Raw genomic sequence first — 14,147 nt, 5'->3', positions numbered from 1 at the left:
GTAGACTTTTTTCCTGTAACGCTAGATTTGCAGGATCTCTTAGCTAGGATTCCAAAGGAAATACTTCAAGAGATTATAAACTTTATTCTTTAAAAATTATTTCTTAACTAGTATAATATAATTTAATACAGTATTCACTGTCTTTCCTTTGCTTAGAAGGTATTTTAGATACAGAAGTTGAGGAAAATTTATAAGGGGAAGTAAAGATTCACAGAGAACAAACCCTTTCCTAAAGGTTTATTCATGAATATTACAGATTAGGAAGTATGAAAATAACATAGCAGAATGTGTCTCTTTGGTGAGGCTAAAGGCTTAGTGCATTTCTCTGGAAAATGGCACCCAGTGAAACACAGAGTGGAAGGATAATGTTATATCGCCTAACTTCAGGGACCAAACTTACGTCCTCAGTGAAAAGGCTGCTCTACTTAAACTTTTGATAGAGAGAAGATTCCCAGAAAGTGATTCATCTGATGGCAGGATGCCATCTTACCTGTTCAGAACTGCCCTATGGCTTAGCCACTCTCTGTTGACTGTAGAAGCCTATAAGAACTACGTTTTTAGTTTGGGTATTAAATTTATATTCTGACAGGACAAGAGGCAATGGACTCAAGTTGCAGGAGGAAAAGTTTGATCAAATATTAGGGAAAAAATGGTTTACACAGCCAGAGTAGTCAGCCAGTGGGACAGATTGCTCCAAGAGGCTCCAAGAGGCTGAGGAATCCCCAGCCTTGGAAATGGGCAGGACTGGACTGGGGATGGCCCTGGGTAACCTGGGCCTAAGCAGAGGAGGAGGCTGAACAGGTGACCTCCAAGGTCCCTTCCAACCTTAATTCCTCCATACATCCTGTGCATGAAGTCCAACTTTTCAAAGGTGTTCTCTTTCTTCCAGCTGACCTTCATGCAAATCTTCCTCATACAGTTTATGCCACGGTTGTTACACTGTGTGCCCTGCTCACCAAGCTATGTCCGTTTTTATTATACGTACTCTTGCTTTAGTTCAAGAAGGCAGCTCCAGCAGCTATTCCTTAGCTTTGAGTCTAGCTGCATTAATGCATATACTCCAGTTCCCAGTACAGAAGCCTTTTTAGAGCTTATGTCAAAAATCCCATTTCACTGGGTCTGAGATCCAAAGCCCAGCTTTAAACTTGTATTTCCAGATAAGAAGTGAGGCATCACATGGCCAAATCAGATCCTAGGCTTTCGAATTATGATTTAAACAGAAGAACTCAGAAGATGGCCCTCCACAGAACTGATGTGGAAAACTTTCACTAGACATTATCTGCAACACACTTAGCAAACTGGACCTAAGGGGGAAGAACAGTACAATATTTTATAAGGTGGTCCCTTGAAGAACAACGTGCTTGAACAGGACTGTACTTGTTAATGCTTTGAAGCTAGGGAGAAACAACAGAAGATAGCAACCTTTGTATAAAAGGAAAATACTCTGAATTTACAATGAGGGAAGATGAATAAAGAAGATATTCAAGCATATAAAGTAGTTTCTATTCTGAGCTCCTTCAAAAGGGAAAATCTCTTGCCAATTTTGTGTTAGAAGCTAGCAACTATTATAACAGGGGAATTCGCTTTTTAAAGTGCTAAAGCTAATCACCAGAACGCATGTGAGCCAAGGTACTTTTAGAGAGGGTATATATTACTAATACACACACGTAATTGCTTCTGCCCACCCCAAAGAAAGAAGGATTATTACAAGAGTGGTACTAATAACGTGGTTCTACAATAGAGATGATGAACTTGCTGACATACATTAGCTAATCTGAGTTTTATCTTGTTCTAAAGACTTTGTCTAGAAAAACAAATAGTCAAGGGGTTATAATGTCAAACTTAAAGTGCTAAAAATACATCACTTCATCCTATATAGGTCATGCACAACAATCTACTCTTTTGAATGAGGCCACAATCACTCACATTTTAGAAAGGAAAAAAATAGAAGGTAGATTCTTAAGTGCAAGTTATCTAAACAATATTACAGTAACATATAGTTTTTATCGTCCTTGTCTATATCTATAAAGCAAATATAATTTTAGTACACAAAATACAATTAGTAACATCAGGATGCCAGAGATCTTAGTTTTACTTCTGACTATGTGAACTTCAGCTTGTCACTCCATTTCCCGGTTTCACTTCATGTAGATGTAAAGTGAAAATTGTACCGACCAGAGTTTTAGGAGGCTTCATTCCTTAACATCTGTAAAATACTTAGAGAGCCTCAGACAGCAGGTATAGAAAAATGCATCATTAATCATCATTTTGAAATTAACACACCACATTTGAGATTCTGTCTGACACAAAAGAAAGCCATGGAACACTTCTCACTGCCTTAAGGACAATTACGCTCGCTCAATCGTTTTATGTGATTGAAAAAAAGAAACTTCCAATCAGAGTAGACAGAAAAATTAAAATTATTTCTGGAAAAAGTTGCAGTATTAACTGTTCATTATCCTAATCATATTGGCTAGTATGCGTTTTGCATTGCAATTTTGCACAGGATAGCAATCCCACTGCTACTCCCACGAAAAATGAGGAAATACCTATTGACAGCATGGAGAGTGGAAATGAGAAAGAAGAAAAGCTTTGAGTCTGGTATAAGTTAGTAGTGCACAGACAGCATCACACCAAAAGCTCTGTGTGTTTGACTTCCTTTCAAATAATATAGGAATTATTCGGGGAATAACGCAAGGGAAATTTGACTGGAGAAAAATCAGAAATTGGAATGGGCGATAGGTTAATTGTGGCTGGAAAGGTAGGGTGAAAATAAAAGTAGTAAGGGACAAGCAGATACCAAGCTAGCAGGAAACAAATATTTGAGAAACATGTGATCAGAATAAACAGAGATAAACTCAGAAAAAAGGTGGTAAGATTATCCTAAATAATGAAAGACTGAGTAGGTAAAGAGGGGGTGAACATAGTTCAGAATGAAAGTTTATCCCATGGGGGACTGGAACAAAAGGGGAGGAATTGAAATTCCACTTAGAAAAATATCACCTTTCTTGACTTCTCTCCTCCCTCTGAAAATGAACACTTAAAACTTTGGAACACCACATACCTATGCTTTCCAATAGAGAAAGAGAGAGAGAGAGAGTGAAAAAAAAAAAGCCATTTCTTTTCAGCTGTTTGGTTTCCTTTAGGTTTACTATGTATTCAGCTTCTTATGCTCTAGCTCCAGCCCATCTTGATGCTTTTGCTTCTTAACAAATACCAGGCTATTTTCTCCATAATAAATGTCACATAAGCTTTACTGAGGAATCTGTAGTAGTTTATTAAACTAGCTGATCTATATTTTGACTGTATCTGGGGCTAGACTTGAATCCAGGGAAACCTCAGAGAAGACAAGATTTAACAAGTCATTGTGTAAGCACTAGAACTAACATAGAACATCCTTCCCTAGATGGTAATCAAAACATATCCTTAAAAAAAAAAATCAGGAAAAGGGTTTCTAACAGCACAAATACGCTGTTGAGTATCCTTAGCAGCAGTGAGAAATGAAGCAGAAGACTGCTTCTTGGTTAGCAAAAAACTATTCTGCAAATGTCAGTTACAGTCTGCTATCCTTAGGGTGTACTTAGACTCTGTTGTTAGACTGCACGCGAGAAAGACAAAAAGCAGAGCCATTATTTATTTTTAGGGTTCTGTTTTTGGAATTTACAAAAAAATCAGTTTCTCTTTTCTTTAATTACAAATTAAAAGTGATCACTTAAGGGAAAACCAAAGAAGTACCGATTTATTTATAGGCTGAGCTAGTACCCTGGCCTTTTATTAAAGTGGGGACTACTTCACCTTGTAAAACTGTCACTGAATTAGCTAATCTTAAATAATATATTACTGCTGAAAATAAAGTTCTTTAGGTTAAAAATTACTATTAGTCTAATGAAGATTACACAAGAAACTGACAGCAATTTTCCCCTACCTCTTTAATTAGCCAGGCCAGTTATTTTATAATGATCAACAGCACTAGGCAAAACCTAAAATGTTTCTTTCCCATTGCCAGCAAAAATCTGGTAGCTCTAATATTTTTCAGCTATCTATAGGAAGAAAACCTACTTCACTGAACTAAATAATATTTAATATAATTCCATTTCCCCAAGAAAGGAAGACATTAAAGGGGAATTTTAGTTAGGTAAAAATGTAAACATAGAACAAGACATTTAACTTTTCCACATTTATTTTGCAATCCATAAAATGGAATGATTGTGCTCACCAAAGGGGATGAGGATCTTGCCTGCTAAGAGCATGGAAGCCAAAGCACTCTCAGTTCAGCTTACTAAGGAAATAAAGTCAGTGTACATTACGAGAATTTTGTCCTTGTGCTAGAAATTCAGAATGGATAAACAGTCTATAAATATTACCAAAGATATTTCATAACTCATTTGTTGATTACAGAATTTCCACAGTACCACCTTATCCCCACTTTATAAAAAGTGTAGTAGCATATCAAAGTACAAATCATGCAGATCATTTCTCCTGATACTCATATAGGATTCTTGAAGGAAGCATAACAGAGCATAATACAATAATCTTTTAAATCATACACAACTTTATTAATAATAACATTGATTTAAACCAGACTTAAAGAATTTATTGAGGTAAGACAACTTAAACGTGTATAAGAATGTCTACAATTAAGCACGGTTACATTGGTTGGCTAAACTAATTTACTATCACACCTTTAGTCAAACAGGGACATTTCCTGCAAGCAGGCAAAGACCTCGAAACAAAGTGCTGAGTAGGAACTTCCAGAGAGCTTATAAGGTTGTAAGCATCAGCTGCCTTGAGAGTTTGGTGATAGTTACAGAGGCAGAGATTCAGCTCATGTCAGTAAGGAGTCCTTCTAGCACCATGGTGAAAAATCAGTTCCCCAAAGAAAAATAAATGACACTACTAAATTTATTTTACCAAAATAACTACATTTAAAGTTTTATTGAATATAATTGATTGATGGAGAGAAAGAAGAGGGAGTGCAGAGAGGCAGTTGTCCATATTCATAATCAAATAGGCAAAATTTTTAGATATTGATCAGGTCTGCTTGACCCTAGAGGTAGGAGGCTGCAGAATCTACAGTCAGCAGCATGTTATGTAAATCAATGGGGTTAACTTGAGAAAGCTGGGAGGTAAATTTATAGTGACAGAAACTAAGCTAACAAGAAAACCAGAGCGAGAAGCTATAAAAGGCAGCTGGGCAGCTGGGACTATGAAGACACAAAGAAGGCTGATTCAGAGATTTTTCCATGGAAGCAGAGAAAAATCTTAGTGCACAGGGATACTATTTAAAAAATATAATAATAATAAAAGACAGAGAGGCAGAGAGGCAGGGTAGATATGCCCTTCACTTATGATATCTAGCGCCTACACTACTTTGAAGGAGGGTCCTTATTCTTCCCTTCTCACACATTCTCCCTTCACACTCTGCTCTTTTTCAGACTGTAGCTACATTACTCACCACAGTACAACACAGAGATGCCAAAGTTTATTCTAGAGCAAAGAGCTACACGACTTGCGGTGACAACACTCTTCCTATGTCAACTGACCTTCTGAGACAGATAACTAGTCTCAGACAGCTACCACAAAAATATAGCTGTGCAACTTCCAGGTCCCAAGTTACTATCTTGAGACAGTGCTGAATTGTGCTGTATGGAAACATCAACTCAGAGTCTTGCTTGGGAGAGCTATATAAACATTGGATTACACAGTGTACACATACACTGTAAACCAACAGCATGGGGAGAAATGTTTTAAGGTTCAATGAGAAGGGATTTCTTCAATTAACACACTTTCAAACCTCAGGATAGATTAAGCGCCAAAAGGTGAGTTGAAAGCAGACTGGGGCATCACAAAGGCTCTTATTCTCAGACATGGATTCTCTTATAAATTCTTTGCAGAAAATCACAGTATAAGGAATCAAGAGAAAACAAAATTTTAATCTGCCATAGAATCTCGGCTGCTGAAGAGTGGATCAGAAACATTTTAAAACATACTAGTTAATGAAACTAATGCTTCAAAGACCTCCTACTGGATGATTGCCTATGCATATGCAGTGTGCAGATCATCTCACAAGTCTCTGTGCAAGTAAGCGAATAGTTAGGACAAGTCCATTTAATGTAAGAAACATGGAGATCTCAGAATTCTAGGCTTGATTACACAACTTAGAACTAATTTTATTCCAAGGAACTTCCCTGCATTTTGGCTTACTAATTCTCCAGGCCCATCTTGGAATCTAAAAAGGAGTCTTAAGGAACTTAATTGAAAAAATAATCTATTTCAGTTGGTTTGAAAAAGAATGCTGTCATATGGATGGGTAACTTGCCAAAAGACTGCAAAACAAATGGTGATAATAATTACCAGTTGAATTTTGGATAATTACTTAGTAGAGTGCAACAATGATCACTGTTTGTATAAGCTCATTTAAATGTTTCGCTCTAACTGGGACAAAACATAAAGAGCACATCAATTAAATTTGCCAATGACACAAGCAGTGAAGAACTGTCAGAAAGAGAGACAAAATAGCCAGAAAACACTAGAAAACAAACAAAAAAAGTTTACTCTTTCTTCCAAAATAGTGTACTTAGGAAAATACACATCCAGAATATAAATTTATGAAGTTGAAAAATGCTTGGAAATCAAGATGAGCTGCTGTATTTTCAGAGATATAGTTAAAAAAGGCAATACTGGGAGGAAACAAAAAATGGATTAGATAGGGATGACTTCTAATATACTACACTTAATTTCATAAGCTGCATAGATAGAAAGGAATAAACTAAATTCAGAGAAAGGCTGGGTAAAGACCTGGTCAGTGATCTATGCACATATTATTTCTACACATAATTACTGCAACACATTCTACATCTATGTCATGAAGATGTTTTAGCTTACTCACAATGTTTGCAGATATACCTTCCCGTTCCTGTAGCGTAATCCCCTGCCTATTTCTCCTCAACTTTAGAAACTCTTTGTCCTGATTATCTAGTCATCAGTGGTTCCAGATGCAGATACATCAATGAATCATAAATAGCAACAGCTATAATTGTTGGCAATGCAACTATGAAGTGCAAAAAGTCTGGAGATCAGGCCTTTAAATGAGTTTCCAGAGAATGCTGTATTAAAATCACAGCTTAATAATCTTTAGCACATACTATGAGATCTTACTGAGTAATAAAAACTCTCTTACTATAACACTATAATAAGATCTGATTTGCTTTTGACAAGAAAAAGGAGAGGGCATAAGGTTCTGACATTTGCTGTAATCTTCACTATGTTGCTACATGTATCTCACTAACAGAGACTGGCTAAACTACAGATAGCGTTAATGACTTCATTACGAGTGAGAGAAAAGGAGATAGAAAAAAGAAGAAGACAGGAGAAAATAGATGGAAAAAAGGACAAGAAAAAATAAAAAAAGAAAATGAAAAGACAGGAAGAAATTTAACATAAGGAATTATATACGGAAATTCTAAGATTACAAAAGTGACGAAAGGGCTTTTGAGATCTTAAGAAAGTAATATTGTCAGTGAAATGCATTAAAATAACATCGGGGAAGACAAGCCGGGAGAACAACGGTCCTTCTAGGTCTTCTGAATCTCCAGATTACACAAGCGATACAGACAGGACATTTCCTTCATTTTTGTACACACTCTAACCTTCCTGGCTAACCAAGAAGAACTAGCCAGAGACCATACACGACTCTCTCAGTCACTGACAGACACGATGTACTTGGTTATGGTATGTCTTCCTTCCAGAAGCTCAGGAAGCAGCCAGACTTCCAAGAGGCAACAGTTATACAAAGTGACAAATTTGAAAGGAATAACGTAAGTTTATGAAAAGATTTTATTTTAATATGAGAAGTAACAGTACTTTTTGCCTGAAGGGGCCATAAGAAAGTCTGCAAAAAGGATCTCCAATCAATACATTCCCACAAAATTCCTGCAGTAGTTTTGTGCTTCAGTGCTGTGTGCATCTGAACTAAACAGCCACCCTTGACTGGAAGGATATGACTCTGTACCTGGTGTTGAACCTTTCCAGGACTACATACAAAGAATTCAGACAGTAACTATTTTTGCCAGAGGCAATTGTAAATTGAGGCAAAGAAAAAAAAACAAAAACAAAAACAAAAAACCCTGCTGAAACACCAAAGAAAGCTGAGACTCTAGGAAAAAAGCATCAATGCTCTTGATTGAGCTTTCTGTTCACTTCTCAATACATTAGGCCTGGAACAAATTTCTCAGTGTAAAATTTCTCTAATTGCCTGGAAAGCATTTAAGGAAAAATCTTTTTAATTAAAAACAGAGAACCAACAAGACATGAAAGCCATGGGGGTTGAGAGCAGCATGTGTTGACCTTATGAAGCTTCACAGCAGAACTCTGCAGGGGCTGTTTAAACGGAGAGAGCACAATTTTAATTAAAGAGTCCTGAGGAACAGACAACTCAAAGGAGCAGGTCAGCCAGATTCCGAGAGGTCAATTTAAGCATAAGCAGAGGAAGATAAAACTTATGGTCATTTTGCCTTCCTCTGGGAGAAATCAGTTGACAGCAGAGCACTCTCATGTTCTGTGTTTCTTAGCATACAAGCTAGCTGTCCCCTATGGATGCTGCATGTCACTGAGAAGTGTTTAAAGGAGAGAATAAATCTTGTAAAGTCTCCCCCCGTTTTCTTGACATTGGATCACATTCTAAAATAAACCCGATTGTACTTTTTTTCAAATGTGTGGAATCCCTGACATGCTTACACATACTGAAACATAAAACTCTGCACCTTGCTAAGTTTTAAAAACAGTCGGAAATCCTGTACAACACATTATGTAACACAGTATATCACCAAACAGAAATTCTTTTTGATTTTTTCAGTTTACTTTCCTTTTTGGGGAATTGTGTTTATGTTACTATCACATCATTGCTGCTACCCATTTCTACTTGCTACTTGGAGAGAAAAGGAAAAAAAAGTCTAGTTTCCAAACAAAAGGAGATATGAAGGGCAATGTAACCAGAAACCATCTGGTACAGCAGGGCTAACACAGAAAAATGTAATATAAAAGCTGCTGCACTTCCCCATGGAAAAAATTACATTCCAATAATTCAAGAGGGTAAGGAATTTAGTAGGAAAGTGATATTTACAGCAATCTTCCAAGAGAAACAGTAATTTTAGTGCATTTAGATTAGTGTGTATACAAGTCTGCATAGACACCAATCATTACATATGATCATTATTTCTATTTAGACAGAGACTTCTGTCTTACTGGAGCATTAAGAATTCATGGTTAGATGCATTTGGTTGAATAAGGTGCATCTTCCAAGTAAAGGCATGTTTATCTTACGACAAACAGAGTAAATACCATAAGGAGAATTTCTCTCTAATGAGCAGGAACAACTAGCCGCCAGATTAAGCAATCCATTCAATCACTTGTGAGTTAGTAGAGATACAGGCTACTTTTCTAAACCCCTAAATAAATACTCAAAAGTGGAAAGGGTTATTTTTGAGTTGCATAAGCTTAAGAACTGCATTGTCTTACATATTTAATCTTATTCTCCCTTGCGTTGCCCATCCAAGGTGCAAGTTTTGATGTAAGTACTCATTTATTATGTGATCTATATCTTCACAGAGCTGGCATGTATACAATTTGTCAGGGATACTCTCCACATATGGAGGGAGCTAAGAAAGCTCAGAAACAGTCAGCACTCATTATTAAGACAAAAATTCAAATCTGGAATGAAACAGAGGAAATGAGAGGGTAACAAACACTTTTCTTGCAAAGCAATTAAAAAAAAAAGCACAGAAACACAGATAACAGCATGGGGGACATAGAATAAGTCAGTGAACGTAATACTTTTGATGAAGGAAGGTGAAAAATGGCTTGAGCACAGAGTAATCCCTGCCCAGAGAAAAACCTGGAGAGAAAACTGCACCAGAAGAGCAGAATCTTGGTATAAACTAGGTATATTTTCCTCCTTTTCTGCATAGAAATTCTGTTGAAATAAAATGTGAGTTTCATGAACAATTCTCCATTTACATGACATAATGCACCAAATGCAGAGACCTAAGGTCTCAAAACCAATGTATCAATGTTAACTGGAGCCATACTGCTTCTAATTCCAGAACCAGCAGGTTCTTTGTCATACAATCCACTGTAAGGTATAGGATAACCATAATTAGAATTTCCTACAGGACTCTAACGCATCTCTTGCGTGCAATGTTTAAATTACCAAAATTGTATTGTCATAAAATGAAATGCCATAGCAACTGACTCTAAGTAGTTAGGATTCTATGCATGCGTGTACAACTGTATTTTGTTTCAAAAACTGTTTTTTGTTTGTTTGTTTGGTTTGTTTTGTTTTCATACATTGTTTAAGTTTTCCTATCATCAGAACACTCATTCTGTAATTCAGATCACCAATAATCTTGCTTCTGGTTGCTGCCATTTGTTGTAATGCTTGAGTCCTTTCCATGTTCATCCGAAAGCAATGTGTTTCAAGACAAGTAACATAGGTCTAGCCTGTTTCCAAGAGTTGTAAACGATCATCTTTCACCCACTGTGTTGCACAGGTTTGGTAGCAGTTTCTTCTTGCTATATTGAGTTTAGTGCTTCAAAGATCGCTGAATGTTCTGAGTTCCAAACGTAGAGGAAAAGTTCCAGCAGGAACTTATTGCTCATTATGTGATACCAGGGACAAGAATTCCATAGCAAATAAAATTGAAATATATAAACTAAGGTTCTAGCATGTCATTTTCCACTTGAACTTTCCACTTAAAAACAAGAAAACACTTTACTGTGAGGGTGGCTGAACACTGAAACAGGTTACCCAGAGAGGTTGTAAAGACTCCATCCTTGGAGATATCCAAAATCCAACTGGACACAGTCCTGGGCTACCTGCTCTAGCTAACCCTGCTTGACCAGAAGCATTGGATGATCTCCAGGGGTTCCTTCCAACCCCAATCATTCTTTGATTCTGCCAGAGAACAAGAGAAATAGGACGAAGTGGCTGAAAATGTTGACAGCAAGTTCTCTAAAGTGATGGGTTTCCATTTCTACTTAATGTAAAAAGAAATTATATTAAAATAATTTATAAATACACAGGTAAATAGTTATATTTGCTCAGACTAAGAAGTGCATAGACAGGGACTTTAACGTCAGAAAAATGTCTCCTGAATTATTTTAAGGACACAACAGGAGTATAGCAACATCCACATGAGCATTTGTTCCTATGCTCCTCTTTGTCCTTCAAAATACCTTGGTATTTTCTTCCATGACCTTTTCCATATGCATACAAAACCATTAAAAACAAAAGAGAAGAAAGATATTATGTAGCCAAAACTTCTTGGCTCTTTGTGACAAATCCAGGTCTGAAGTGAGATGCTAGATAGGAGAAGACAAAGCCCAATGAGAATTTACATTGAAAGTGCAGCAGTGAGTACTTCTCAATTTTGTCAACATAATTCACCAGTGACAGCTGTAGTTTTGGTGGATAACTTCACAGTGTTGTTTCTGAACTGTCACAAAGAAATATGTTCTAGGAAGCCACATGATATCTTTCCTATGATCTCACCTCAAATCATGTCTTCACTGCATGCTGGTTAGATTAGTACAATACAGTCTACCTGAGGTTTCAAAAATATTAGCCCTGAATCAATAAGTGATTTAGAACATAATGTACCTCTTACTGACAATAAGATTTTGCAGAGAACATATCCAGTCACTTCAGTAGCAAGTTATAGATTTTGTCATGCTTAACTAGGATGCTCTAATTTCCAAGAATCTAAAATAATGCAAGCACAGAAAACGTCAAAAAAGTCATCGCCCTATTCACAGTTTTGGAAATTCTGTTCGTCATGAGCAGAAGTCTGCAAAGCTTGGCCAGAAGGCCACGATTTATCTGTATTTAAAGAAAGGTTATAACTTTCCCTGCAACAAAACATGAGACTGAATAGCTTGGAACAATGAGGCTCACAGTCAAATAAAAAACACTTTAAAACTCACATTTGTATAGCAACATCCAATATATTTACTTAGAATGAATACTAAATAAAAACTAAAACAAAATATAATTTTTGTTTCATGTAGTTAGTTACATGAGTTTATTTTGAGTTCTGGCTGGTTATCCAATACCTAGCATGCAGTGTTAGATTGCAGCATAAGAATAGCTAAACAGAATGGTACTGCGCTAAACAAGTTTTTTCTTCTTTGACATAGGAGCCTTTTCCTTGTGGGTGGGGTTGGGGAAGAGGCCACACAGTTTTAAATGTTCTTCCTTCCATGGCCATTAGAATCCTGCAATGTCATCTAGGAGATATGCCAGGACTAGCTCTGGCACAGCTGGGTTGCCAGGATCCATCACCCTGCAGCCAAACACCACTACATGCTTTACCTCCTCCACAGCTCCCAGCCAAAGCACTTGGTACCTCAGCTGCCCTATGTTCTTAGCACCTGTTCCCATCATACTTCATGTCCCAAATTCTGGGGGTAGCAGACCTAGAGGGGATTAATCTCATCTGCTGACCTTCCAGCATGTTTTTTTTTTCCTTTTCGTCCCCATGTACAGGCCCACAAATATGCTCTTTGAACTGTAGCTTCCTGACATGCTTTCTGTACTGGAAGTAGCATTGACAACAAGATGCTCCTATGCCAGTTTATGCTGTGAGCATTTTCAGATATTCTGTAAGCTCCTGTGATGGTGTCTCCCTATTAATAACAATAGCACATTAGAAGGCGGTGTGCAATGTCAGTGTTTGTACTGCATTTATAGGCTAGCTAACAATTTTGGTGCCAAGGCAACATGACAGCAACAGATTCTGGAAAACTCACCTCCATTTTTCCCCACTGTTCGGAAACATCTCCAAAAGGTACGAAGAAAAGATGCCCTGTTATGAGGGGTAGCTTGGACAAAGCTGAATTCACGGAACAAAATGTGCGTTCCTTGACGAACACTGTTAAAACTGTGGAGATAAAGTCAAAAGAAAAGAATGTTAGAAAGCTGAACCAATGTCAGTGTTCGAGGGCCAGCTGGAATGGTTGCAAGAAAAACCACTGGCAGTAACATTTTGTGAAACCAAATCTCTAAACTTTATTACAGCTTATATTCATCTGTTCTCTAGAGAGAAGCCTATTTGCAAAAACCACCCATTGGAACATAATTACAGGAATTAGGGGTTTGTAAAAGTCCAATTCATTCTGAAGGATCCCAGCAAGGGGTGTCCAAGAATCACTAAAAGTTTTGAGACCAATCCATTGGCAAATGACTGGTCAAGAGTTGACTTGTTTATCTGACCAGAAGATGTCCTTTTTTTTAGTGCATTTTGGATTTCATTGCTATTCTCACCACAGTTTTCCCTGAAGCCACAACAACAAAGTCCTCCTTAACAGAAGTTTCAAGATTTTCATTACTAGGTTATTGAAAATGGACTGTTTTGGATGTATAAAATCTATTTTAGTTTTCAAGAAAAGCAGATTGACACTTCACTAAATGACACTTGCTCTAGCGCTGAAAAGGTAATATTTCTGTGTTCCACCTTAACAATAAAAGCTGACCATTATGATGGGTAGCCAATTTAATTTTCCCATTCTTGTATTTTAGTACAATTTTCTCATATTCACATTCTCAGCACTTTAGGCTAATGCTCATTGTTATAGTAAACATTTATTTTCACTTAAAAAAAAATAGGTCTCTGAAGTGTAAGAAGCTTTCCTTTGGGCACAGACAAGCTCAACATGCAAGAACAATAGAAATGCAAATACAAACATTTTATACCAAAGGTACAATGACAAGATTGCCTCAAAGCTGGATTTTGTGCATTTCACTCTGCATCTTGCAAGTGGGACAAAGCTTTTAAACACTCCAGAGAGATCATTAAAGAGATTCACTTGGGATAGCAGCTTAACTCTCTCCCATAGCAGACAGTTAATGAAAAGATCCAAGTTTATCTTTTATCACAGCAGACCCTCTCCATAGGTAGCACCACCACAGCAGACAAAATCCAGTTGCAATTGGGATCCTTCTCGGTATGCAATTTTAAAATCATCTCCTGATTTATAACTAGTTTAAATCACTTTTTTATCCTTCACATGATAGTAAAGGGTATCATTTGAGAGGATCACACCAGAGTTAAACAAGATTAAGCCATGCAACACTTGCAAATATAAATAAATGA

The 14,147-nt window shown here is 37.0% G+C and overlaps 1 protein-coding gene across 1 annotated transcript in view; it reads right to left on the bottom strand.

Annotated features, from left to right (window-relative positions):
- Positions 1 to 14,147, bottom strand: part of CSTPP1 (centriolar satellite-associated tubulin polyglutamylase complex regulator 1) — an 85,365-nt gene that overhangs the window by 43,636 nt on the left and 27,582 nt on the right. Inside the window, exon 3 of the mRNA XM_062575894.1 lies at positions 12,805 to 12,935. Within this exon, the coding sequence (XP_062431878.1) occupies positions 12,805 to 12,935 (131 nt within the window). The remainder of the gene's footprint in view (positions 1 to 12,804; positions 12,936 to 14,147) is intronic.

Source organism: Rhea pennata, chromosome 5, assembly GCF_028389875.1.
Source record: "Rhea pennata isolate bPtePen1 chromosome 5, bPtePen1.pri, whole genome shotgun sequence".
NCBI lineage: Eukaryota > Metazoa > Chordata > Aves > Rheiformes > Rheidae > Rhea > Rhea pennata.
The sequence above is the reverse complement of the archived record's forward strand: the minus strand, read 5'-3'. Positions and strand labels throughout refer to the sequence as shown.